This window comes from Podarcis bocagei (genome assembly GCF_964188305.1).
Source record: "Podarcis bocagei genome assembly, chromosome: 1".
In the NCBI taxonomy this organism is placed as follows: Eukaryota; Metazoa; Chordata; class Lepidosauria; order Squamata; family Lacertidae; genus Podarcis; species Podarcis bocagei.
The window spans coordinates 80,002,492-80,029,564 of NC_138125.1; the positions used below are offsets into that span (position 1 = coordinate 80,002,492).

Genomic DNA, 27,073 nt, shown 5'->3' on the forward strand with positions numbered 1-27,073 from the left:
GTATTTTTCATTAAAACTTGCTCATCCTGTTTCCAGAAGGGTTTGGCCTTTTAATTATACACTCCCAAGAGCCCAGCATGTTTAGCAATTGTTGTTTGCGACTTTACCATGACAATTTATGCTCATGCTCACAAAAATGGTCTCATGAACACTAACAAATACCTCCAGCAGGTCAGGAGTAGCAGAGAAAAAGATTCAGGCAGTGAACTAGTTAACTCTGCAGATCAGTTAAAATTATTATGGGCAATCTCACATCAACATATAGGGGCTTCCTCTATGTGTGTTTATGACGTGGCTGTGTAGACACATGGGAGAAACAGAACATATAAAGGCAGTCTAAACCCACTGAAATATATATGATTAACATTAAACTGGAATCCTAACTATGGGTGTAGACCCATTGACTTCAAAACAATGGGTTGTATCCAGCTGTCTTCCCTCAGATCTGCTTCAGAGGACTGGGGGACCCTTTGGAACAGCATGGGAGGTGACATGCGAGCAGGCTGCAAGAAAACATATGAACAGAAGAGCCTGCTGGATCAGGCCAATGAGCCACCAAGTCCAGCATCATGTTCTCACGTTGGCCAACCAGATGCCTGTGAGAAGCCTGCAAAAATTCCTGTGGTTTTCATAAACATTACTGCCTCCAACAGTGGAGGCAGAGCACAGCCATCATGCCTATTGGCCATCAATACCCATCTCCTTCATGAATTTGTCTAATCTTTTAAAGTCAGCTAAATTGGTATCCATCACTTCATCCTGTAAGAGCTTCATGGTTTAACTAGGTCCTGAATTTTCCAACATTCAGCTTAATTGGATGTCCACAAGTCTTAGTATTACGTGAAGGAGAAAAACTTTTCCCTATCCACTTTATCCATGCCATTGATAATTTTATAAACTTCTATCATGTCACTGCTTACTCTCCTTTTCACTAAACTAAAAAGTCACAGATGCTGCAACCTTTCCTCAGAGGGAAGAAATCGCAAGAAGGAGGAATTCACAAAAATGGCCCACCTCTTCTACTCATAGAAGCCTCCACTGGATCAAAAAGCCTTCTATCAGTGCCACAGAGGGACACAAATGGATACAACCCAATGTGTGTGGGGTTTTTTTATTCCATTTAGAATATGGTGACCAGTGAGCTATTGCCAATGTTATTTCACCACTGAGAAGGAAAATGCAAAACTGAAACATTATTTTGTGTCCTGGGTGGTCATGGGATCTTGTAATATTGCAATCCTATGACATTCATGTGAAATACCAATTTAACTTAATAGTAAATATTTTCAAGTAAACATGCTATGCTGTAGGATAAGGTTGTGAATAACTGATGCTAAGGATCTCCCTTTTGCATGAGATAGTATATACAACTAACTAACTAACTAACTAACTAACTAACTAACTAACACAGCAGGTGGCACTGTGGTCTAAACCACTGAGCCTTGGGCTTGCTGATCAAAAGGTCAGTGGTTTGAATCCCTGCAACGGGGTGAGCTCCCGTTGCTCGGTCCCAGCTCCTGCCAACCTAGCAGTTTGAAAGCACGCCCCCCAAAAAAGTGCAAGTAGATTAATAGGTACCGCTCTGGAGGGAAGGTAAAGGGAGTTTCCGTGCGCTGCTCTGATTCCAGTGTTCCGTTGCGCCAGAAGCGGCTTAGTCATGCTGGCCACATGACCCAGAAAAAAATGTCTGCAGAGCGGACAAAGGCCAGCTCCCTCAGCCTGTAAAGCAAGGTGAGCGCTGCAACCCCAGAGTCCTTTGTGACTGGACTTAACTGTCAGGGGTCCCTTTACCTTTAGTATGTACAAAGTAGGTGTGAAGGGGATCACCAAAGATATGCAAATAAATGTGCATCACTATGCATCAGTTTATTAACCACAAACTATGAGTGGTGACTCAAGGGTGGGGGAGCACCATGTCAACTTTGACTTCCCACACATTCCCACCCACCCAATTCTCAGTACATAGAGAGTTGGAAGGAGTCAACCATCACTACCATTTACAGGCTTTTGGCTGAGAAACTGAATTCATTCTGATAAACTAGATAATCCTGTTCTGCTGCGTTGGAATATAAAAGGTAATTCAAAAGAACTCTTTGTATGTGGTGCTGTATGCAAGATGTGCTCAATAATAATGCTTACAAAATCCTGACATCAACATGTTTGTTATCTCAAATCTCACTACTTTCTGGACAGACAGCCCTGTCAAAGCGCCAATTCTCTTATGCAGCAATCTGCAAACATATTTGAAAGAACTCCAGGGACTAGAAGGTTTTTGTAAACTGCTCTAAGGTCCTAGGTTTTTATTTGTTTTTAACCATCAAATAGTATATGGATTTTATTTAATAAAGAAATAAAATCAAAGCTTCAGGAGTGAACCTGAAACATGATATATGATGTTATTTCAGATTCAGCATATCTGCCCACCAGAGTTACCCTCTTCTCTTCAAGATTTTTACACTTTGTATTATTATTATTATTATTATTATTATTATTATTATTAATTGTATACCACCCAGGGTGGTTCACAACAGAAAAAAACAAAATGAGAATACAAAACTGGTTCACATCATACTTCACACTGTGTGTAAGGAGTGTTTCTACACTTCCCACTGTGAGGAACGTAACTGAACCACAATAGGCATACCCATCAGCTCAATTAGTATCTGTTAAATGTGAATGACTTGAAGTCTGTTTATTCTTAGTGATAGAAAAATAGAAATATATACTGTCCATAAATACAAATTTAAAAATATGATAATCTTTCAATACACTTCTTAAGGCTTTCTTGTAGAAAAACACAGTTCTAAGATACACCACAAAACATAAATCTAGGTGAAGGAAAACCCACATTGGACATTATACATAAAAGTGCTATACTAAAGAAAAATATATTGGCTTAGATTGTAAATGAGGTTCTGATGGCAAGTTCCCGCATGCCGAGTTCTGCTAACAGAATGTTCCTGCTAGTAGAAGGGAGGGCAGCACTTTCATCAGTCTCCCCTCCCCAACTGCAGCCCCTTGAGTGTCCACTCAGGAGGGTCAGGGGACATTTCAGTGTATCAAGAGAGGCAGTGTAGGGGGAAGGGAAAATTGGTTTTAAAAAATAAAATAAAATGCTGTCTTCCACATACGGAAGGAGCCCTTCCATTTGCAGAGGGGACTAATTAGAACCCAAGGCATAAAATACTGTAGTACCCAGAAGTTCAACATGGAATTCACCTTTCCAAAGTGCATATGAATTGAATTTGTCTTGAAGTCACTGGATTTGGTCTTAAAATTATTTTTCTCATATCACACATCTGTTAGATACCTGAAAGCAAAAATAAGACCACAGCAATGTCACGTGGATATACTTATCAAAATCATCCAAATTCAAGAGTAAAATTAAGTAGCCTACAGTATACATAGCAAGGCATGACCTGTACTCAACTAAATCTGTTTTGCAGAATACATTAGGCAATATCCAACAATGTTTGTCCACCAGTGGAACAGGCACCATTTGTGAAATAAGGATGTCTCCTCCTGCACATACCCAAAGCTGCCCTGAAAGGTTACGGTGACCCTCCAGAGCAGCTGGGGAGGGATGAGGGCTGCATGGGAAAGGAGAAAGGGGGATCTGCTCATGCAACACTGGATATTGCTCTTTCATTAATAAAATGTATCTTTAAAATATTTTGAAAACTATTCTTAGAAACCCGTAATTCTAACTTTAACTGGGAATTAGGCTTATGATAATGTACAGCTAAGATACCAGTTTCCAAGCAACTTTTAAAAGATTGCTACATTCTTTTGAAATTTTCACTATAAATGCTTATGCATGGTCTGATACAGTACAGTAACATGTGATTTAGTTTCACTGATTCCACTGTTAAGACCACTGAAATGAGTAATCAACTCAAAGAGTTGCAAAAATTAATCACAAGGGTCTGGCTAATATTTGAGAGATGATTCAAGCTTTATGAAGCACTTTATTGCTACCTACTTACCGTGTATCTGCCAAGGAACGAGAGGTCAATGCCTCTAATCCTATGGTATACACACAGTGGGGAACTGTGGGTGATCCCTGAGATCTGTCCACAGCATGAATTTCTACATTTGTAGAAGCATGTTTTCCTTGAAACAATGAGGTGCTCACCAAAGTCAGGCAAAGGACAAACAGCAAGCTTGTCTGCCACCAAAAATGTGGATCAGCCTTGATTTGAGTATTAACATTTAACTCCAAACTTCAATTCAAACAGAGACCACCACTATATAAGTTATGCTAAGAATAACCCTGCAGAATGTGTTACATGTTAGTTCATGATGGCCTCATGGAACTTTGCAGTGTAGTAAGAACAGTTATTATAGTGTTTATACTCGAGAACATCAAGCCCATGTACTTTTACAAGGATCAATTAAAAATCTGTATTGCTTATTTAAAAAGAAAATACAGAATATAGGTTTACCACAGATAGCAACATGAGTTAGCTGACAAATGCAGCAATGGCTATGACTTGCAGGATTGCTTCAAGTCCACATGTGACAAGCAGTACAACATTAATGATGACATCTGCTCGCAGGACATATGTTTGCCACACCAGAAAGTAGATGGATAGGATTATGCTGCCAGCAGTGATCACAAGACTGATACCCAATGGATATTCTTCTTCTGTTAGATTCCCTTTGGTACCTAGTGAAGTTTTAAAAAAATACACAAGCACAATTGACAAATGATGAATGTGATAGCTCACAAAAATCCAAATTCAAAGCGACTATAATGGCCTTTTACTAGCTGCACCCACCTAGTATGATAGGTATGATGATTCTTGGGCCAGGAGAGCCTTCAGAGGCTAACACAGTGTATACTGGAGTTTATAATAGAAATACAGTGGTGCCTCGCAAGACGAAATTAATTCGTTCCGCAAGTCTCTTCGTCTTGCGGTTTTTTCGTCTTGCGATGCACGGTTTCACATAGGAATGCATTGAAAATCAATTAATGCGTTCCTAGGGAAACCGCCTTCAGACCAGGTCCGGGGACAGTCTGTCCCCCGACCTCTTCTGAAGGCTGGGGGGGGGGACAAGGGCTTTTCTTCCCACCCCCAGCATTTTAAAAAACCCTGGGACAGCGGAGGACTTCTCCGCTGTCCGGGCGATCTTAAAATGCTGGCGGGCGGCATTTTAAAATCGCCCCGGGACAGCGGAGGACTTCTCCGCTGTCCGGGGCGATTTAAAAGCCCTTGGGAAGGCAGGCAGGGGGGACAAAGACTTTCGCCCCCCGCCCGCCTTCAGAAGGTGTTCCCGCCCCCCCGCCCGGCTTCGCAGCAGCGCTATGAAGCCCGGCGGCTGGGGCAGGTGTCCCCCCCCCGCCCGGCTTCGCAGCAGCGCTACGAAGCCCGGCGGCTGGGGCAGGTGTTCCCATCTTGCGATGCAAGCCCATAGGGAAATTCGTCTTGCGAAGCGCCTCCAAAACAGAAAACCCTTTCGTCTTGCGGGTTTTCCGTCTTGCGAGGCATTCGTCTTGCGGGGTACCACTGTACCAGTGCTATTCCATTTTACACTGCTTTTGTGCTGATATAGCCATGATGTAGCTGAGAAGCAGAGCCTTCCTTTTCATTGTATCTTCCCCTTTTCAACCACCATGATCCACAGAACCCAGCAATACTCTCATTTTACCATGGGCACCTAGTGCAGTGGGGCTGTTGCCCCCTCCTATCAGAAGCATTCCATCTACTTACCAAGAAGGGCAGGGCAGGGCAGGGACATGGGCAGGGCTGTGTGGGCACACTGGTGAAAGTCAATTTGGTGCTTCTGCCACTAAACTGATACAGACTCAATCTCTCTGTCCTAGCAAGTGGCAGTGGTGCCACTGCTAGCACAGTGATGGCACAGCACAGCCAGTGGTGGAGCATATGCCCGCGCTGCCCAGGGCAGGCGCAATCCCAAGGGGGGGGTGGCGCAGAGGATAGCCACTCGGTTGCCCAGAGCGGGGCGCGCACCCTGCAGACGGGGGTGGAGTGAGCCGCCAGTTGCAAGCAAACAGCGCGCTGCCCACCCGCGACTCCCAAACCTCCCCCAAGCTGTCAAAACGAAGGGGGAGGGGGGAATGCCACTGGCAAAGCGGTGCAGCTCCCCCCATCCCGATAGCTCAGGGTAAGCTTGGGAGTCGCAGGCAGGCTGAATGTCATCCCCCTCAGTGAGGGCACCTGGGGTGATCCACTCCCCCCCCCTTCCTATGCCCCTGAGTACAGCCTCTGCTCCTGATTTTTATGGTTTAGTAAAATTGCCCTCTTTTAGGATGCAACTGACAGACTCTTACTTTAGCACTTACATCCAGGCAAACATGTATTTGAATGGAGTGTAACCTTGACAAATATATCCCTTATTTAACTAGTATTTAGCAAAGTCTCATTTGCACTTTTACCCATGTAGGTCAGTCAGCCATTTTAATGTTTAACATTAAAAGTATTTAAATGTGTTGTAAAATAATTGGTTAGGTGTCATGAATCAGCATGTTTCGACATGTATCCTTACCAAAGGATTAATATTTAACAATGATTCTAATGTGCATGCTGCTATCCAACTTACCAAAGTATAGCCTGATTGCTTCAAGAACTGCCATAATGAACAGCAATATGAGATCAAGAGCTAAGAAATCATCTGGATACGTGAAAACCTGACCTGCCAATGAGCAAAGTATAAATAATGAAAAAAGACAAGTAACAAGAGGTCCACAATACAGCTATTTTAACTGTGTATTTGAATTAACTTACTTTTATAAATAATCATCATCAGGGTTGCTAAAAAATAAAATATATAATAAACTACATTTAAATAGAAAAGAATCTGTAAGGGAACAGATGACAGCTGGCAGTTTCTGTCAAGGAAATTGGTTTTAAAACAATCAAATCATGTCCCGTCCCCTGTCCCCCACTTCAGACAGCAACACTCCAAGGTATTAGATAGAGAGGGGTTTCTCAGCCCTGCTAGTTGAGATGCTGTTAACTAGAGGTTGACCAAGGACCTCCTGCATACAAAGCATGTGGGCTGCTATAGAGCTATGGGCTCTCTCAAGGTATGGCAATGTACACTTTAGATGAAACATTTATTGTGAAAACTGTTGATACAGAAGGTCTTGTTAAAGTTAAAAAAAGTTCTTGGAAGGGTATCTGTATAAAACTATTTGTTCAAGCCACGGGATTTGTTTTACAGGGATTTTATGAAGGCTGAGAATAAGATCAAAGGCAATTTAACTTTCACAGTCCATTAAGAGGAAGACTATTCCTGCAGTGGCTTTATGAAAATCTTGTATGATTTGGAGTATGAATTTTCAACTGACAGAAGTCTTTGCTGGGTTATTTGCACTTTCAAAATAATGTACACTGGTATTTCAGTCCTCAAAAGTCTTAGAAAATAAAATTACTGGCCATGGACTGGGAATACCCAGGACTTTTCAATCCTGGCTCAGTCAAATTCCTATTCTAATTCCATCCTACATCTTAAGATTCCAACACACTAAATATTATAAGCACCATTCTAGTTGTAAGAAGAACCACCTACTTGAATTTTATTGACTAGTATTCAGCTAAGGTTTAATCAGAGTGGACTCACTGAAATGAACATGACTAAAAGTTAGGTTTGTTAATTTCAGTGGATCTATATCCAGAAAAACTGAGTTTAAATACCACCCATTAAACTTGCAATGTCTACTGATCGAGATCAGAAAAACTTGAGATGGCAGTGCTCATGACAGCTGGCTCATCAGATCTGTAACCCTGAAGCACATTAGGACTGGGTTTGGAAGCTCCCCACTGAATCACTAAGCTCACCTGGTGGCCTTCAACACATTGTTCTGCCACATCCTAACCTTCCTCAAGGAGTTGGTGTGAGGAAAAATAAATTGCTTTGCATTTTATAGACTGAAATGTGCCACAGAATTTAATAGCAATCTACATCAGGATAAACTAAGGTTTCTGCCATACCTCCTATGAAGAAATGATAATGGTTTAATGATTTTTCTGCTTCTTCTAACAATTGTAAATCCATAGAATTCAAATTGTAATACAATGAAATGCAATATAAGAAATATAATAAGCAATAAAAATGCAATTAAAAATCAACAGGCATATTCAATCTGATGGATGCACCATCTCCAACTGCAAAATCCACTGACATGCCATGGAGCACCTGAATGAAGCTTGTGGTGGTTCACAGACTGATTTAGGAACTCCTGACGTAAGAGTTTGTGTTGTACCTTCCAAAGATTTCTATGGTATTTTGCTTAACCCAAACTGTGAGCTGAGCTGCATTCTAGCAGAGGGGGCTGATAATGGAGAGTAAATGATTCACATGTGGAAGGTTTTGCCATTCCATTCATGTCATAGAGAACCACGTGTGCACTTTGGGTTCCATTTCTCCATCCAAATGTATAAACCATGCTGAGCCCAGGTTCAGGGGCCATCTATAAGCAAGGTTTTAAGTGGGAAATGCAACTCACACTATCATGCTAAGAAAATCTCAGCTAATTGCACACTAAGAGGTAGGGAATAACCCAGTATAAAGTGGAATAAGTTGATAACATCATGGTTATCTTATAAATCCCCTTTTAAAAAAATTCAATCTTTATTGGTTTAAAATCAACACATACACACAAAGAAAGCTTAGAAAAAGAAAAGAAAAAGAAAACAGAACAAAAGAAAGACAATACATCTCTTATAAACAAAAAGAAATAGAACAATACATCGCGAATGCACAAAAATATTCTAGCTTTCAACTTCCGACTTCCTTGATATGGGTTCTTTGTTTCCTTAATTACTTGCCTCTATTTATTCAATAAGCTTAAACTTTATTAAAACTTGTTTGTGTTCTTTATACCTTATTCAATTCCGACAGTTATTCAAAGCATTCTAAAGTTTTTATATGGGGACACTGTTCTTTTAAATATTGTCTGAAATCTCCCATTCCCTTTCAAACCTTTGGGTTGATCGATCTCTGATCTTTTCCGTCATATATGCTAGTTCCATATATTCAAACAGTTTTACTTTCCACTCCTCTTTTGATGTAATTTTATCTCCTTTCTACCCCTTGGCAATCAGCATCCTCACTGCTGTTGTTACATGCAAAAAGATCCTTCCTTTCTCTCTTGGGATGTCTGATGTCATTATGCCTAAAAGAAAGGCTTCCGGTTTTTTATTAAACATTATTTTGAACAGTTTGTTAAAAAAATTCATTTTATATAAGTTCCCAAAAGCTCTTTATTTTTTTGCAACCTCACCCTATGAGGTACATCGTTCCCTCTAACTCTCTACACCTCCAGCATAAAATTGAGCTGGTTCTGTACATTTTGGACAGTTTGCTGGGGGGTATGACCTGTATAGCATCTTCATAAAGTTTTCTTTTATAGTGAAGCAGGCTGTGAATTTCAAATCCCTACTCCATAAATTTCCCCATTCCACCATTTGTATATTGTGACCGAAGTCCTTCGCCCACTTAACCATGACTGATTTTACCTCTTCTTCCTTTACTTATCTTATAAATTCCTGAAGGACACCTGAAGTGCACAAACAAAGTGCACAATCAATTGTTGATTTCTGTCAGTTTTCTTCAGTTCTATAAATCCAACAGCAGCACATAAGGAGTCAACCTTCCAAAACAGAGCAATGCTTAAACAGCTGAAGTGTGTTTTCTCTACATTGTTTTGACGGTCCCTTTCTATTTTTACAGAAAAAAGCAAATACACCAGTCTTGCTGGAACACATGAATTCCTGAAAGCGAGGTACTTGCTCTTGGAAACAATGCCTGTAGGCACCCTGCACACTCATACACAGTCAAATATTTATTTGAAAGAATGAATCTGAAGGAGCCATGCCCATTTAGTTAAGTCCCACTGACCTGAATGAGACTTATTTCTGAGTAGGCATGCATAGGACTGCACTATAAAAGACCTACAGGTAATAGCTACATTCCAGCTTGTGGAGTGGATGTCAGTTCTACTGAAACAGAACTGAGTATTCACATTCTCCAGACTGAAGTATTGAGAATGAAAATGAAGGAATTGTAGCAGCAGAAATATTTGAAGACTGTCTGGAATGCTTTTTGGGGAACTTGTAATACAAACTGTATTACCCATGTGTCTGGAGTGTTGGGGGACCCTCCAGAGCAGATTTGGGTGGACATGGTGGGAGGGATGACTGCAGTGAAAGGAGAAATCAAAGAAAGTTGCTTCCTGATCCATTCTGCTGATATAACCCTTATCATCAGCTGAGTAAGACCAATGCATACAACTCTATTTTATGGAGACCACTCTGATCATTTCATTTCTTAGTTTCCCAGACTATAGATTAATCAAGTTCTAGTACAGTACTTATAATCAGTGACAACATATACTGCTTTTGCATATCTCAAATTTCACTATGAATTTACAAACTAAAACTTATTGGAGTATAATGAAACGTAACAGTAGTTTTAAAACTTGCCACCTTCAGCAATACACACACACACACACACACACACACACATATATATATATATATATATATATATATATATATATATATACACACACACACACACACACACACACACACACACCGTCCATCTGGTTGGGTTTCCCCAGCCACTCTGTGCAGCTCCCAATAGATTATTAAAAATACGATAAAACATCAAACATTAAAAACTTCCCTAAACATGGCTGCTTTCAGATGTCTTCAAGTAGTATTCCCCATGTCAATTTGTTTGCTACTGAATACCTGCATTGCATTATATTCTGCAACATGCTTGACTGTCCATAGTCCTCATTGAGGAACCCCAAAGAAGCATTCACATAACACATTTGAAAATCACAGATAGAAAGAAGCAAACTTATTTCATCATCTGAATAAATGAGAAAGGATACAACAGATGTTGCTCTTCCTGTACATAAGACAAAAATAATAATTAACAGAGTCTATAATTTTTGGACCAAAGATTAAAAACCTAAGAATGGCTGAATACATGTTGTACAGCAGAAATGACTTTTTTTCAGAGCTACTGAGAAAACAATTTAAACTATGACAGTAGCCAGTTAGAACACGAACAGCTCACCTCAAAGCTGTAAACACAATGCTGAAAAATCTATTTCATACCACCCCTACTCCCTGCAAGGATAATGCTGCAATTTACAAACCACTTAAGTCATCTTGGGCATATTTTTCAGTTTAGGGCTACAGTCTTAAACACACTACTGAAGTAAGCGGTAATGAACACAACAGAACTTATTTCTGCACAAACATGCACAGAGGTTATAGAACCAAAGCCTAAAACTGATCAGAATGTTACGTTTTAAAGCAAGAAGTAACAAAGCTAGGAAGGACATAAAGAATTCAGTCATTCATCACTGTCATACATTATTAGGCTTACATAAAATGCTTGATGTATAACCTAGTTACACAAAGCAGGTCTCTATCCCCCTCTAGTGAATTAAGCATGCTATGGTTTCTAAGTCTGAGAATTATTTCAACAGGAGCCTAAGTCAGTCTTTAAATCAGGTTGAAACAAAATTAACCTTTAGATGTAGTTGAAGTTACACTTTATAGTGAAAACAATTCATAAGATGTGGGCATGACTGTAAGATGGAGGTGTAGCCTGAAATTATATTTAATGTAAGATAGCTTCTGGTACACTATGTTTAAGCAACTGATAGGTATGGATACCCTCTCCATCTAATCCAACATCTACAGTCTGATGAATGCCACTTTAAAAAGTAATACATATCTCTGTGAACTGTCCCACATGAGAGTGTATATTATTCATTACATTACTAATGTCACCTGCAGCCCTCCAACCCATAACTATCACACACACACACCCATGTATTTAAAGTACATGGTCACAGAAACACTCCCAGTAAGAATCACAATGCCTGTGTTATTGGCCAAATTATTTTTGTGAACCCTCAAGCACCTAATATAGTGAAGCAGCCATATTAAACTGCAAAAATAAAGGTCTAATAGTAATAAGGGTTGTAACAAACAAAGTAATGTAAGAGAAACTTCCACACATGCAGCAGAGCACCCCCTCCATCCACACCATTCCCAGATTTGCTCAGGGTTCCCTCCCACCGGCCCTCCAGAGCACATATGGGGGAGTGTTCAGTTGTAGGAGAGGGAGATGTTGTTCTGCTCATGCAGTGGCTTTGCTGGATTCGACCCACAGCCATTAATGTGTGCCCACTCTTGACTGCTCTGAAGCGGCAAATGTGGCATCCCATCCAGTAAGTTGAGGGTCATTTCCCACAAATACAATTCATTTTTTTGGGGGGGGAGGGTACATATTCATCCCACTTTTTCTCCCCTGTGCTCAGGGTACATATCCTCTAGCCCACCCCTTTTGTCCTTACAATAACCTGAGAATTAGGTTATTATGACAGGCAGCAGTGGGCTCAAAGTCACCCATATTTGGACCAAGGTCCCAGGTATGTCCAGTAATCTATGCATCAGCCTTCCCCAACTCCAACCAACATGGCCAACAGCTAAGGATGGTGAGTGCTTGAGTGCTTAAATAGTGCAAGGGTGGGGAACCTGGAGCACCATAGGCAACAGTCTACTTCATCACTTATAAAAGCTCACAGTAAGTCATTCAAAAAGCTGCAGGCCTGATCACAATTACTAGGGAGAAAAGAATCCATTTAATGTAATGAGATTTTGCCTCTGTTGTTACTTGAGGTGGCAAACCTGCTAGGGGTGGGGAACCTTTTTCAGCTTGAGGGCTGCATTCTCTCATAGGACACCAATGATGGGCAGGGCAGGAGGTGAAAACGGGCGGAGCAACAGCTAGGACTCTCACTTTTGTACAGGGTGCATTCCAGACACACAAAAGCCAGGGGTGTGCATGTGTACACACAAACACACACACCTTTCGATCCAGGCAGCCACAGTTCAAGGCCACATTCCAGGGAAGCAGCAAAAAAAACACCAAAAAAAAAACACCACCGCCAGAGGAGAGAGCAGAGCAGTGCCTCTATAAGGGGTGTGGGCTGGGTGCCCAAGCCTAGCTGCAGGACAGGAGGGCTGCATTTGACCCCAAGGCTCACTACTCCTGGACTATACCGGATTTAATTCTGGCTGCAGGAGGAGGCTTTTGCAATTAAATAAATTACTTCTCGATACCGAAAACCCCCACCATGTAGAAAAGAAATGTCAGGGGAAAAGGCTAAGCTGAAACACAACCTTTCACCCTGATATCTAGTTTCCTATGTAAAATAATGTTATGTTGGAGGGTGCCCATGGTGGAGAAGCATTCAATCAGGCTGACACTCCGCCCCCGTCAAAGGCGATAGCGCTCTGCTTAAGAGACTTGCCGCCTCAATGAGAACTAGACACCTAAGCCCCAATCACCAACACTTACAAAACGCAGAGAAATTCCTGCGTGGACGTACTTAAGAACGGACTGCGGGGTTGCAATCTGAACCTCATTTACTGAGGAATAAAACGCCACTCCGAGCAAGAACGCGCATTTTTGCTTCTCTGTTGCCATAGAAACCTATTTACCAGGCAAGGCCAACGCAGCCCAGTGAGCAACCGGCGGCCTCGTCACCAGGCTCTGGAGCCGCGCGCATGATTACGGGAACCGGGCCTGCCTCCCCTCACTCGCCCTGGCGTTAACAGCGGCGCCTTAGCGGCACTGAGCTCACCTCGCCTGACGGCCGCCATTTTTTCGCTCCCCCCCGCCTCCCGCTCGCTCTCCGCCCCGCCTCAGTTCCTCCAATATCCCGATAGTCCTTGCGCAGCCCCACTCGGGGCCTCGTGAACCTCCGCATACTGCTGTTCGTTGCTTTTCACGCGGGCGGGATTGCACAACAGATTTCGGAGCGCAGGCGTTCGGGCTGAATCGGACAGCTCCGGTCGCTTGGGATTGTGAGGGGCGGGATTCAGAAATCCCTGTTCGGCCTTTCCCGCTCGCTTCCCGCTTACGCCCTTCGATTCGGTTATAGCCGGAAAGACTCGGGTCTCTTCGGCAATCGCCGTCGGTCGCCGCTTTTGAGAAGCCGAGACGAACCTGGACCAGTTCGGGCGGCTTCGCAAGCTTTCGGCCTCGTTCTAGATCTCTTCAATTGGGAATTAGGCTGATCGGAAGAGGTCGGCTTAGATCGGGAACTGTTCGGGATTTTTCGGGTGAGACCGAAGCGGCGCTCCGGAGGCCTCAGCCAGGGTTGCCATCGGCAGCACTCGGGAGAGTACTCGGGCAAGATCGGAGAGGGCCTTGGGCAGTTCGTTTCGTCACTCGGGAGCCGTCAAAGGGGCGCTCGGGTGAGATCGGAGACGAAATCTCAATCGGACGGCCTCGGCTCACCTCGCTTCGGTCACCCCCCGCGCCCCCTCCCCAACACCCCCGGCTAAAGGCCTCTTCGGATGGAGGACTCGGACTCGGCCGCGAAGCAACTGGGCTTGGCTGAGGCCGCGGCGGTAGCTGCCGCCGCTGCAGTTGCTGCGGCGGCAGCAGCTGCGGCGGCCGCAGACGGGTCGGAGCACCAGCAGCGTGTGGAGGCGAGTGGCTCGGGGGCGGAGCCACCAGAGGAAGAGGAGGTGACGGCCGTGACCGTAATGGCGGCGGATGCGGAACACATCGAGATGGGAGCCGAGTCCCTGCCGAGCAGCGACGAGGCCACCGCGGCTGCCTTCGCAGGTCAGCGCACCCGGCGCATGCGCCCAGGCGCCCAGGCAGCCAGTCCGTTCAGCTTCGTCCCTGACGCTTAGCTGGTTCGCGCTCGTGCGCTTCAAGGAGTGTTAATGGACCCCCGCCTGCTTTTTGTAACATCACGTTTTGAATCCTCGTATTGCATCAGACACCACTCTGCTCTGTGGAAGTACTTCGCACGTTCCTCAGCCGCTGTTAGTCAAGTGTATAGAAATCACGTGTACACATGCATATGTGAATCAGCTCTGAGACATAGTATAGTGGAGGAGTCGTCGCTGTCATGGCTGCAGTGTTTCATTTCTACTGCTCCCTGAATCATAGGGCTACTGGACCTTTAATACCGTGGTAGGGAGTCTTGTTGGCCCTGCTGTTTGGTGATAATGGGAGCTGGAATCAACGTCCGAAGGGCCACAGGTTTCCCAGGCCTGCTTTGACAGCAGCTTGACAAGCAGAAATCTAGCAGATGTAGGGTTCCTCTATAGTTCCCAAGGGAGAGCTGTGCCTGTTTAATTTCCGCCTGTCAGCCAACTGAAGAAAGACATAGAGCCCTGCTTTGTAGTGATTAGATGTGACAACCCTAAACAAAGCAATATAACTTTGTGTGCATTTATAAGTTTCATTTTTTAGTTTGTCTCAGGAAATATGGCTGGATGTCTGAAATGCATAAAATATCAAAGTAGCATACAATAAAGCGTCACTCATTTAAAAATTAAACATTTGAAAAAGCAAGTGAAGTGGAAAGTTCTGTAAATACATGCATACATTGACCTCAGTCATACACTGGGACTAAATCTTGGAATTTGATGAACTTTATTTCTGAGTAGACACACACACATAGGACTGCACTGTAAAAGGGAAATGTTTCCCACCGCATCTCACCACTTTACATTTAAGTGCAGTCACTATATTGGTGGCTTATTACTAATTAGCTGTGCTCACTGAGCCAAAACTGTTTGCATTGAAATGCACACCTCAGAGGGAGAGAGATCATGGGGTACCTTACACCTAGATAGTTGGATAAGAAAAACATTTGCAATTGCATGTTTTACTGCATGGAATTTATCTGGTCCATGGGAGGCTGTAGCAGAAAATTAAACATTATTTTGGCCATATTTTACAGAAGTGACTACAGTAACTGTAGCCAACGTGGGTGCCTCTGCAGACAACGTATTCACTACTTCAGTAGCGAATGCAGCATCTATTTCAGGACATGTTCTGGTAAGGTCAGGGTTGATTCATTCTCCAGTATTTATTCCTTCATATTTAATATTTTGTGTGTGATAAGTAACATAAAAGCTGTGTGTGTATGTCGCTATGACAATTCATCAATCCAACTGCACAGATGTTGCTTTTACCCAGGGCTTGTGGGATAAATACATTATTGTGTACTCTTCCTTTTAATTCCATTATGGGCAATCTTACACATTACACAGAGGAAAACCTAGGTTTGCCAACAAGTGTAGATTCAACATGAATCAGTGAGTAGCCAATCACTTGAAAATGTATAGAGTTGTCCTGATGTAGCCATTGACTCTACAATGCCCCCTTTTATATCACTTGTACAAAACTCAATAATGTAATACTGTTTAAGTAGTTCATGATTTGCACAGGCAGGATCTAAAGTTTAGACTGTAAGATCCTTGGGACGGAGACCTCTCTCAATGTTGTATGCCTTATGTTCGGCTTGTAGTTAGTTTTATTTACTTCTTGGCCCCAATCCAATCCATACTGGCACAGGAAAACTCTGAGAACTGTGTCTATTCAACAGCTGAGGAAGGGAGATGTGGATTTCTCCTCTCCCCTGCAAATATGCAAATCTACCTTAGATATTTCCATACTAACTTAGAAATCTATAGACAAACTAATATAAAAGAATAACAACCCTTTCAAGTTGTATCAGCTAAAGCTCTTTCTTCTGCAGTCTGGAAGGACAGCTCTTCAAATTGGAGACAGCTTGAACACTGAGAAAGCCACTCTGATTGTGGTCCACACAGATGGCAGCATCGTAGAGACTGCAGGCTTAAAGGGGTCGTCAGCATCTCTAACATCAGGTATTATGTGGCCTTGCAAAACTTTTTAAAGTGTCACTCCTCAAGTTTAGTTTCATGCCTTGCAATGATAAGGTTATTGTGACAGTTAACTCATAACGTTTGGTTTATCACCTCTTGATGTTTTGTTGGTATATTTTCTGACTGTTCACTTTTATATCGGAAATGACAGGTGAAAGCACTTTGAGTTAGTTCAAGTAGCTAAGGGAAATTTCTAAACTGAGAGATGGAAGGCAAAGAGGAGTTTGCAACAGGATGACAAATATTTATTGAATTTTGGCGAAATAAGTATAATGACTTGGACCCACACTTCCTATGAGTAGATTTCCACTCATCTGATTCTCCCTTTGGGGAAAAGGGCAAGAGAGGTGATTTCTACAGATTCCTCCTTGCTCCTGCAACCATCTCTATACTTGGAAATCTTCTTTGTAGGTTGGGAAACCTTCTGGAATGTTGGGGCTGGAGAGGGTATTGGTTAAAATCACCTGCCCCTTCCACCTCTGTTGAACTGGAATCCTTTCCAGGAACAGAAGGTTCCCTCATGATCTATGGGAAGACATAGAATTGTAGAGTGGGAAGGGGCCACAAGGATCATCTAGTCCAGCCCCTATAGTGCAGGAATCTTTTGCCCAAAGTGGGGCTCAAACCCATGACCTGAGATTAAGAGTCTCATGCTCTACCGACTGAGCTTTCCCACATGTCTTGTTCAACTTAGTATTAATATAAATGTGCATCAGTGTGTGGTGTTTACTTTTTTATTACAATGATTACAATTATAGCAACATGAATAAATTTCATATCATGTATCCATGTCCATCACAACTGTTTCCTTTGTCTAGTGTTGATTCCAATAAAGTGCAAAAGGAGTCCAGTTTTTCTGAAATGTCTCAATAGAGTTGATTCTTTCATCCCTTAATTGTTTGTATTGTATTATTTTATTCACTACTATTAAATCCAAAAATTTCTTCTTCAAAAACTTACCCATTTCTTAGCCAGATAGCTTCCAAATCTTATCCAGCCATCTTTTCCATTTTACATGCTTCTGCAATCATTATACAAGCTAAATCTACATGAATCACCAAGATTTGTCTGTACATGTGTTCTTCAATCTCTCTGTGTGTGCTTTTATGTATAAACATTTATACTTACAACTGTTAACTTACTTACTGTATTTTGTTGTTCTTTTCTGCTGTATATGTATTAATACAAAACAATGGATAACAATAAGTAAAATGAAATATTACTCAGAAGTTATTGTTGCGAGTATTATGTTTACAGAAACCACAGCTCAGTTGGAGTTCTGTATAATGTGTTACAATCAGGCTGTTAGTCCAAGTAAATGGGATTATGTTGGCTTTGATCCAATTATTCAGGTCTAGCATGTTTTTGGTAAATGACAGTTTCAGTAAATATTGAAATCGTAGGCTTTGCAGGCTCGGGGAAGGACTTGAGCTTGCATACTGTGAGTAAAACTATAATTTTGAACATTGAAGAAAAAGTATTGACATAACTGATAAATTCTGTCTCTTTGTTTCTGTATGTCAATCCTTTTTTCTTTTGAAAACCCAGCAGGGCTATCTAAACGACTGCAGGTTGCCTTGAGTAATGACATGAAAGGAAACAATTCAGCTTCAATATCCCATTTGTAGTTCAAAGCTGTTCTTGGCCTGCTGTCTTATTGTTCTCCAGGTGGTGGTGCAATAGCTACTTGGAACACCCAAATGATTTTACTGTGCCCTGCCTTTTTAAAAACAAAAACTTCTCTTTCATCTGATGCAGTGTTATGAAATCAGTAAATCAGGGCCAGTTCATATGCTATGACAACAATGTGATTGGCACTGCTGCATGCTTGCATCCCATGTTGCACTAGTAATGGCTGAACTGGGAGAACCATGTGGAAGAAACGTATTGTGTGTCTCCTCTCCATGCTGCTATGGTTGAATGGAAAGCAACAATGACCTTTGCCCCTTTCCACATGATTTGTGTATTTCAAACTGATATGCTGTTTGATATACAGAAATATTTGATTTAATATTTGTTTCCTCTTCTTTTGTTAAAGGAACTAGTTCCCAACAAGAGTGGGGGCGGCAGGGGCTGCTCCAGTTGGACTGTCTCCTCCACACCACAGAGTCCTCTTTACATTTTGTATCATTTATTTGTTCTGGTACTGGAAAAATTGCAATCTGCTCTGGGTGCCTTTGCGGAAAAGCAGTATATTTTGTTCTATTGGTCAGAAGTCACTTTGAGAATCCAGGATATTCTAGTGGCATTTGCCTTCCTGTGGGAAAGGCAGAAGTTAGAACCTGAATGTGCTGTGTGTGACTTGGTTTTCTTTCCATTAATCCAAAGGGCCTCAGTCTCCTACTCCTTTAACGTCTGGGCAAGAAAAATCAGGAACAAAATACAACTGGGATCCTTCAGTGTATGACAATGAGTTGCCCGTGCGGTGCAGAAATATCAGTGGGATCCTGTACAAAAACCGACTTGGCTCGGGTAAGGTGTCTCTTCCTCTCTTTCTGAAATGAGGGTGATTATAAATCTTCTGTGCTCCTTCTTAAACCCTGAGAGTCAACAGTGAGCAATGTGGCCCAGCCTCAAGTTCCTGTGGTTGTGGCAGGCCAGAACCTTGTTTTGTGAAGAACAGGGACTCATCCCTTCCCTCTTCTCTGATAAAACCTGTTTTAAATGTCCTCTATCAGTGCAAAGTACAGTTGTACATTGGTTCTTGAACATAAGCCGTTCCAGAAATCAGTTCGACTTTCGAAAACCAAGGCGTGGCTTCCGATTGGCTGCAGGAGCTTCCTGCACTCAGTCGGAAGCCGTGTCGGATGTTCGGCTTCCAAAAAATGTTTGCAAACCAGAACACTCACTTCCAGGTTTGCGGCGTTCAGGAGCCAAAACGTACGCGTACCAAGATGTTAAAAAACCAAGGTACAGCTGTACAGGGACACTGCATGAGCGGAATTTCCAGACTCCCCTCTTCTCCCTTGCTCATGAAGTTAGGCCAAGTGCCTGCTCTAGGCCCTTGCAAGATCTACACATAGCAGAGAAAGGCTGTTTCCAATCTCAGCTGGGCCATCTCTGCACAAAGCAGTTCTTAAGCAGGAGCTAAGCTTGTTGTTTTGCCCTCTTCAAGGTGGTCGAGGACATTGCATTAAACAAGGGGACACTTGGTACAGCCCCACTGAATTTGAAGCCATGGCTGGAAGAGCCAGCAGCAAGGACTGGAAGAGAAGCATCCGCTATGCAGGAAGGCCGCTTCAGTGTCTTATTCATGTACGGTGGACTCTCTTTCATTCTTTCTTTTATTTATTTCCTACAAAATCAGAAGGTCATTCCTCCCTCCCCCTCATCCAGGCACAGAGAAACTGGCCACAGTGGAAATCCCAATTCTAGTCTCAGAAGAGTTGCAACTTGACTCCTGAAGGACCACCTGCACGTTTATAGACCTGTAAGATCACTTAGATCAGTGGTTTCCAGTTAGGGGGGACCTGGGGGTCCACGGGGGTCTGTGACACCAGCCCTTGCCTCTCCCCCAATTTTTTTTTTTTTTTTGCATGGTAATATCACACATTTTATGGTCTGTTACAGCGCTGTGATTTTTCAATATATTGGCCAAAATCAGTTTTGTCATCACACCGCGATAATGATTTTGACCAGGCAATATGCAGCAATATATTATTCCTTGCGCAAAGGAGAGCAGGGCAGCCAGTTTAAAGGCACCACCAATATCGCACGGTGATCACCTGAAACATGTTTACATTTTTCTTTGCTAACTATACATTGGAATCTGCTCTGGATCAATATCGAGTAGTATTCCATGACACCCCCTAGCTATGCTAGTGCATCGACTTTTTAGAATTTTCAAAAGTAGGGGGTTCAAAAACCAAGTGTGGCTTTTAAAAAATAGGGGGTCTTCAGTAATTAACTAATTGAGACTGACTTAGATAATCTGGGGAAATTCTGCTCATGCCACCACACCCTGCAGAATATCATAGGGTGGTGACCCGGAAACAGGCATTTTCAGTTGTCCTTTTGTTTTAATGATATGTACTGCTTAGAGATTTTTGAAATATTAAGCCGCTTTTAAATAAAAATAGAAAAAGAAAATGTTAATTCACAAGTAAGCCCCACTAAATGCAGTGGGACTTGCTGCTTGCTGTGTGTGAACAGGGCGGCATCAGTACTGTAGTAGTAATACAGTATTTATTATTATTAATAATAATAATTATTTATTTATTTATACCCTGCCCAGCTGGCTGGGTTTCCCCAGCCACTCTGGGCGGTTTCCAACAAAAGATTAAATATACATTAAAACATCAGTCATTAAAAATTACTCTAGGAGTAACTTCAAGAAGGTGCTGGGAACCCTGAACTTGATCTTTTGCTTTGTACAGTAGAGCATAGGATGGGTCTCCAGGTATATTTTCCCCTGATACTGTTCTTTACTTTCCCCAATTTAGGATGGGATATTAAATCCTCATGCTGCCTCATGCACTTGTGCTGCCTGTTGTGATGACATGAGTCTGGTGAGTGTGCAGCTGCTGTTGCAGAAACTGGCGGGACTCTCTAATGGTACACTGTAGTGCCGTAAGTTTAGGTTAGGAGCATCTCCAGACAGGAATAACTGTAAACTTGATGGATTGAGGTGTGCTTCGCTTAGGGGAAGGCAGAAAGGAAAGGTGGTCTTTTCATATGACAGCTCTTCACTGAGACTTTGTTACGGTTGCAGTATCTGACTTTCTGATGGAAGAAATATTATTGAGGATAATTTATCTGTCAACTTACTTATTTAAAAATACACATTCTATTTATACATATATAAGCTCTAGTGTTTTCTAATAAATTAATCTGTCAAGTGGCCTTCATTAAGAGTAAATTAAACTACTGCAATTATAATCTGTAAGCAACCTGTTCAAATGCACACCTCAGTAAGAACATTTTTACTATGTTTTCTAAAGATCACTTGAGATGGGATGAGTGTAGAGGCAGCAACAGAAAAAGGCCTGCTCTCTGAGTCTTGTGTGACACTGTGACAACTGTAGGGTCCTCTCCCTAGGACTGTCCAGAGCAGGGGTGGTGAGCCTATGGGCCAGATCAAGCCTGCCAGGCTATTTCTCACGGCCTACTAGCCTCCAGATCCAATTTTACAATGTCAAGGTGGAAATCCACTGTGGTGGTGAAATCAGCCATCTTGTTTCCCTTTGTACTACTGTCGCTAATAGGTTGGAGTGCTCTGGAAATGGGAAGGAACGCTCTCATCTGCTCCAGGGTTTCCTAGGAAAGGCTCAGGATTTTTTTAAAAAAAGATTGGGGTCTCTTTTCTGCTTCAGGAGCACTCTGACCTGCTAGTGATGATGGTGCTAAAGGAATAGAGGTGCCTTGCTCAGCAGTGATTTCACCATTGGTAGGAGGGAGGGAGGGAGGTGGCAGTGGTCTCGGACAGGACTGGGGTCTGCTCCTTAAAACATGTTTTCCTTTCACCCCCTCTTAGATCCTCTTAGATCCAGCAGAAAGGTGGACTTTCTGGCTAAGGAAATGTTCCTTTTTTAAAACAAACAAACAAACAAACAAACAAACCCTACTTTCCACATTGTAAAGTAAATTTGGCACTGAGGTCAAACACCACCACCCACAAGCTTCTCATTCCTCACTCTGGTAGCGCAAATACAATACTGTAATGCTAAATTAAATAATTAGAGGTGGGATGCAACATCCCACTATGACAAGCGTTACATCTGTGCAAACATTTCAGCTTGTCAAACAGAATGACCCCCATCTCCTCCCACCATGTGCTGTTTTGGGGATTCTCCCAACCCTTCCAGGACCAATTTCAGGAGGTGCAAGGGGGAAACCTCATTGCACAAGCAGAAGTCCTTGTTTGGGACTTCCACTGACATTGGGTGAAACCCACCCTGAATAAAAACAATATGCTGCCCTTGCATGATACCCCAAATCAGTTGCTTAAGACACAGAGCAAGACAGTTTGACAGAAACAGCCATGGCCGTGGCAGAGAAGCTCTGAGCACTGGTGTTTTCTGCTTGTTACCAGAGTGGTCCTGTGAGACTCTTTGTGCCCTATAAAAGACGGAAAAAAGAAAACGAATTGCCCACAACTCCAGTGAAGAAGGATTCCCCAAAAAACATCACTCTGCTTCCTGGAACTGCTGCTACTACTTGTAAGTCATTCTTGGCATAAACAGCCTTATCAAATGAATCACAATCATTCATATTCGTATGTATATACATCCTTTGCATGTTGTAATGTTAAAATAACTTTATAAATGTTATCCATATGAAATGTCCATCCTCCTTTCTGCTTTCTCACTTTTATTCAGAAAAGCAAGCAATGCTGAAGATTTTTCCTTCAGCAACCAGCAGATGGTCTGGTATGCATTGCAATGGCAAACACATCAAGGAAGTACTAGCATAATATATTATCTAAAATTTGACTATTTAGATTAAGTTTTTATATTCTCCAGCTGGTAGGCCAAATCTGAGGTTTCCCTTCCAGTGACTCTGTCTCTTTGATCAGTGCAATTGGGAGGCCTTTATCCTACTTCTTCTGGATTGTTTCTTCTGTCAGTGGTGTCAGAGGAGGGCTGTGTCAGTTTTTTTCTGAAATGTAATGGAAGTTTGACCATGAGGTAGTGCAAGAGTGGCAGAGCTGTGCTCTCCAAATGTTGCTGGATTCCCAACTCCCATCAGCTCCAGCCAGTAATCGAGGATGATTAGAGTTGTCTACAGATATCTGGAGGGCCACAGTCACCCCTGAGTTAGTGGGCTGGTTTCTGCAACTTGGAAGCAGAAATGAAGAGACCTCTAGCTGATTGGTATTAGCATTTCACTAATTTCTGGAAAACATTTCTACACTTTTTTTAGTCACTGTGACTCCTTCAGGACAAATCACTACCTCCGGCACTCTGACCTTTGACCGTACATCAAGCGTTGAGGCCACAGCTATTATATCAGAAAGCCCATCCCAAGGTGATGTTTTTACTGGTACGTCTGGTAAGTAAAATAAGTAATTCACACATGTATGCACATGTGATTGGGATACTTGTGTGGAATTGTAGATGCCTAAGGCTAACATTTCAGATTTAGGGATCCAGCAAGCTGCTTCAGCCACCATGATAAGCCACAGTTTATCCTGCACAACTCAAACAAGCCAAAGTATAGTTTGTTGTGTCATTTGAACCTGACCATGGTTTGTTTCAAACAAACTGCAAGGGATAAGCTCAGAAATAAACTAAGGGTTGCTCTTGGTTAATTTGTGCTATACTGTTTGCTATTTGTGGTTTGCTTGTTTCAAAGAAACCATGGCATGGGTTTGAATGACATGAAACACTATGCTGTGGCTTGTTTGAGCCACATGGGGGGATCCACAAAGCAGGAGTAGAGGTATGTTCATGAGTAAACCATAGTTTAGGACGAACTAGTTTAGACAAACCTGGCCAATGTCTAAGAAAATTGGAAGACAGCAACTCAAATGACTTTACACTGCAATCCTATGGATGTCTACTTAAAATAAATCCTAAACTGAGTTTAGTGAGACTTAATCTCTTGTAAATGTGTATAGGATTACAGTTGAACAGTGGAATCCTAGGGGAGTATATTCAGAAGTAAGCCCTATTGATTTCAATGGGATTTACTTCCAGGCAATTGTGTTTATGATTGCAGCCTTTAGCAATATCATAATAAACATTACGCCCAATTCACACAGGCCTTTTTTCCGACATGCAAGCCGTCCTGGCCTATACTGAGCCACATACAAGCCTGAGACTGCATGTACTTGTGAAATTGGGTATACGAATACAGAGAGCAGATAACAGCAATTTTAATGAGTTGAAATATTTCTCCATATGAATGAGTATTGGCTTGAGACCAGTGACCTTTATTGAAAAGGTTCTATGCTGTAAGGGTAAGTAAACTTAATAAAATATACTCCCCATGAAATGTCAATGTCTCAGAAGTGGTTGAAAAATGGATTTAGATTTGATAATTTTTTAAAAAAATTAGGGAATCTGTAAGCATTTCTGATCAAATTTTAGACTGACAGGTCAGTTAAAGGGATAAAATTCTGGTTGTTTGCACAAGGATGCCTGCAAATCCTTAGTAAGTCATTTTGGATAAGCATTACTACTATTTTTTTTTAAAGGAAAAACAGCAGATGCTAGAATTTTGGTATTTATTTAGAATAAGGAACTTACTTATCTGAATTTTTGATTGTCCACATTCTGAATTCCAGTTTTAATCCTCCGTACTGAAGCTGAAACTTTATGCTAAACTATTAAATACATATTTTCAGTCTTGCTTGTCTTACAAGAGAAACAATTCAGTTCGTTACTGGTTGATTGCTGTTATGAGGGACCCAGCTATTTAAATAACACACTTTGCAAAGAAAAATCTGTGGATTCTAATCTAAGTCTTCGCATTGCTCTTTAACAAAGAGTGATATGAGCTCTTCAGTTCACATTGTTCCAGAATAATTCCAGCTGCTGCTCATTCCTTTTCGTACTGTAATCTTGCATCTTGGGTACTCATATCAAAAGTGTAAAATGAAAACCAAATGATGAATTCTTTTCATGAGTCCTGATTTTCCTTCCCCCCCCCCCCCAGTAGTACAAGACACAAACGTTCAGCAGCCTTGCCGGGTCAGGCATCCAGAGCCTCACTACCCAAGTTATCAGGACAATTGTCAAATCTCCGCATTTCCAGAAGCAGCACTGCCAACCTCTCATCCCAAAATTGGTAAGTTTCATCCCAAAGAGCTAAGTGAGAGATCAGGCATTGCGCCAACAGGTGCAATGGAATTCCCCTTCCCCCTGTGGTTCCCCAGTCTGCGTTAGGGCTGGGCAATAACTGCTTTACAACATCGTAATATACTGCCAGCTAAACATCAGGGACGCGGGTGGCGCTGTGGGCTAAAGCCTCAGCGCCTAGGGCTTGCCGATCGAAAGGTCGGCGGTTCGAATCCCCGCGGCGGGGTGCGCTCCCGCTGCTCGGTCCCAGCGCCTGCCAACCTAGCAGTTCGAAAGCACCCCCGGGTGCAAGTAGATAAATAGGTACCGCTTACCAGCGGGAAGGTAAACGGCGTTCCGTGTGCTGCGCTGGCTCGCCAGATGCAGCTTTGTCACGCTGGCCACGTGACCCGGAAGTGTCTCCGGACAGCGCTGGCCCCCGGCCAATAGATGTGAGATGGGCGCACAAACCCCAGAGTCTGTCAAGACTGGCCCGTTCGGGCAGGGGTACCTTTACCTTTAAACATCACGGTATGGCAAATATGTCACAATTTTGGAAAGGAATTGGGAAGGAACAAGGCAGTTGCCGGCCACCGTGCGCTGCTTCTGCCTCATCCAGAGTGCCGTCTCCTCCATCGCCCAGTGCCGCCTGTGTCAAGGCAGCAGTGGATGAGGCAGGTGTGTAAATGCTCCATCACATGCCTGCCACACCTGATGCCTTGGCATGGGCCGGGTGGGGTGGGCAAACAGGCTGCCTGTCCCAAATGAGCAGTGGCGTAGCGTGGGGGGTGCAGGGGGGGCCGGCCGCACCGGGCGCAACATCTGGGGGTTAGGGTTAGGGGGCGCAAATCCACGGGTTAGGGGGCACAAATTACTTGCCTTGCCCCGGATGCTGACAACCCACGCTACGCCACTGCAAATGAGACAAGCAGTCCGCTCGCACCTCCCCCTGCCAAGGCAGTGGCAGCAGCTAAGGCAGCATCCGCCGCTGCCTTGAAATGGGCGGGGGGCACAGGAGGAGGGATGTGGGGCTTGTTTGTGCGTGCTCCTTAGCCGGAGGTGGGGCAAGAAGCTTCCTGTTCCCCAGCTGAGCAGCCTCAGTCCTTCTTCTCACACGCGAGCAGGAGAAGGATCGGGGCTCCCTCAAAGGGGGAGCGGGAGCACTTTAATGGAGCCCGACCCTGCTGTTGGATCGTTTGAGCCGGTGGCTAGTTGGGGGCTCCATAAAACTGCTTGGCTGAGGCAAGGGCAGTGGCGTGCCCATCACCCAAGCAGTTTAATAAAGCGAGGGAGGAACTAGCTGTATCAGCGCCTCGCCGATGCAGCTTGTTTCTCCCTCTGCGCTGGTATGAGGACAGACCGCGATGGTGGTTTCACTCAACAGTATATCGCTGGTGAAACCGCCGCTGTTCCTGAGCCCCTCTGCCTCCAGCACCTGGCTGCAGCGTGTTTCTCCTCTGGGCACTGGAGGCAGCAGTTTCACCCATGGTATACCACTGAGGGAAGCCATCATTGCGGTCTCCCCCTTAGACCGGTCCTGGGCAATAAATTGATATATTGCCCAGGCCTAGTCTGCTTCAGGGAGTCCCCCCAAGTACCAGGTTTTGTGGGGACTGCATTGGGAAGGGAGGAAAT

The 27,073-nt window shown here is 43.2% G+C and overlaps 2 protein-coding genes across 15 annotated transcripts in view; one reads left to right on the forward strand and one right to left on the reverse strand.

The window, feature by feature from the left end:
- Positions 1 to 2,269: 2,269 nt before the first annotated feature.
- Positions 2,270 to 13,773, reverse strand: TMEM80 (transmembrane protein 80). 7 transcript variants are annotated; one of them, XM_081203332.1, is made up of 6 exons: positions 13,646 to 13,749; positions 10,871 to 10,887; positions 6,750 to 6,843; positions 6,565 to 6,657; positions 4,446 to 4,669; positions 2,270 to 3,310 (listed from the first exon to the last, which is right to left on the reverse strand). In XM_081203332.1, exons 1-5 carry the CDS (start codon positions 13,662 to 13,664, stop codon positions 4,464 to 4,466), a joined length of 429 nt encoding a protein of 142 aa, XP_081059458.1. In that variant the 5' UTR covers positions 13,665 to 13,749; the 3' UTR covers positions 2,270 to 3,310; positions 4,446 to 4,463. The 7 variants fall into 7 exon arrangements, with proteins under 7 accessions (XP_081059458.1, XP_081059459.1, XP_081059463.1 ...); XM_081203333.1 differs by lacking the exon at positions 6,750 to 6,843 and adding an exon at positions 7,959 to 9,585 and having other exon boundaries at positions 10,725 to 10,887; positions 13,646 to 13,719; XM_081203337.1 differs by lacking the exons at positions 6,750 to 6,843; positions 13,646 to 13,749 and adding exons at positions 7,959 to 9,585; positions 13,360 to 13,425 and having other exon boundaries at positions 10,725 to 10,887.
- A 590-nt stretch (positions 13,774 to 14,363) lies between these two features.
- The window catches only part of DEAF1 (DEAF1 transcription factor), a gene marked incomplete at its 5' end in the record, with an annotated part of 32,310 nt that continues 19,600 nt past the window's right edge, over positions 14,364 to 27,073 (forward strand). For 5 of the 8 annotated variants that reach the window (XR_014010295.1, XM_081202918.1, XM_081202913.1 and 2 more), the window contains 9 exons: positions 14,364 to 14,637; positions 15,770 to 15,867; positions 16,571 to 16,700; positions 19,047 to 19,190; positions 19,834 to 19,973; positions 21,161 to 21,226; positions 22,750 to 22,876; positions 23,580 to 23,708; positions 25,317 to 25,448. Coding sequence is in view for 7 of the 8 variants with exons in the window: in XM_081202918.1 (XP_081059044.1) it covers positions 14,364 to 14,637; positions 15,770 to 15,867; positions 16,571 to 16,700; positions 19,047 to 19,190; positions 19,834 to 19,973; positions 21,161 to 21,226; positions 22,750 to 22,876; positions 23,580 to 23,708; positions 25,317 to 25,448 (1,240 nt within the window). The remainder of the gene's footprint in view (positions 14,638 to 15,769; positions 15,868 to 16,570; positions 16,701 to 19,046; positions 19,191 to 19,833; positions 19,974 to 21,160; positions 21,227 to 22,749; positions 22,877 to 23,579; positions 23,709 to 25,316; positions 25,449 to 27,073) is intronic. The other 3 variants (XM_081202914.1, XM_081202915.1, XM_081202916.1) reach the window with 3 other exon arrangements.

Excerpts from the sequence above, each read along its gene's own strand:
- TMEM80 (XM_081203332.1), bottom strand. Across the intron at positions 6,658-6,749 it reads GATGATGATTATTTATAAAA|GTCAGGTTTTCACGTATCCA; the intron begins GTAAGTTAATTC and ends GCTCATTGGCAG. Across the intron at positions 4,670-6,564 it reads AGCAATCAGGCTATACTTTG|GTACCAAAGGGAATCTAACA; the intron begins GTAAGTTGGATA and ends AAACTTCACTAG.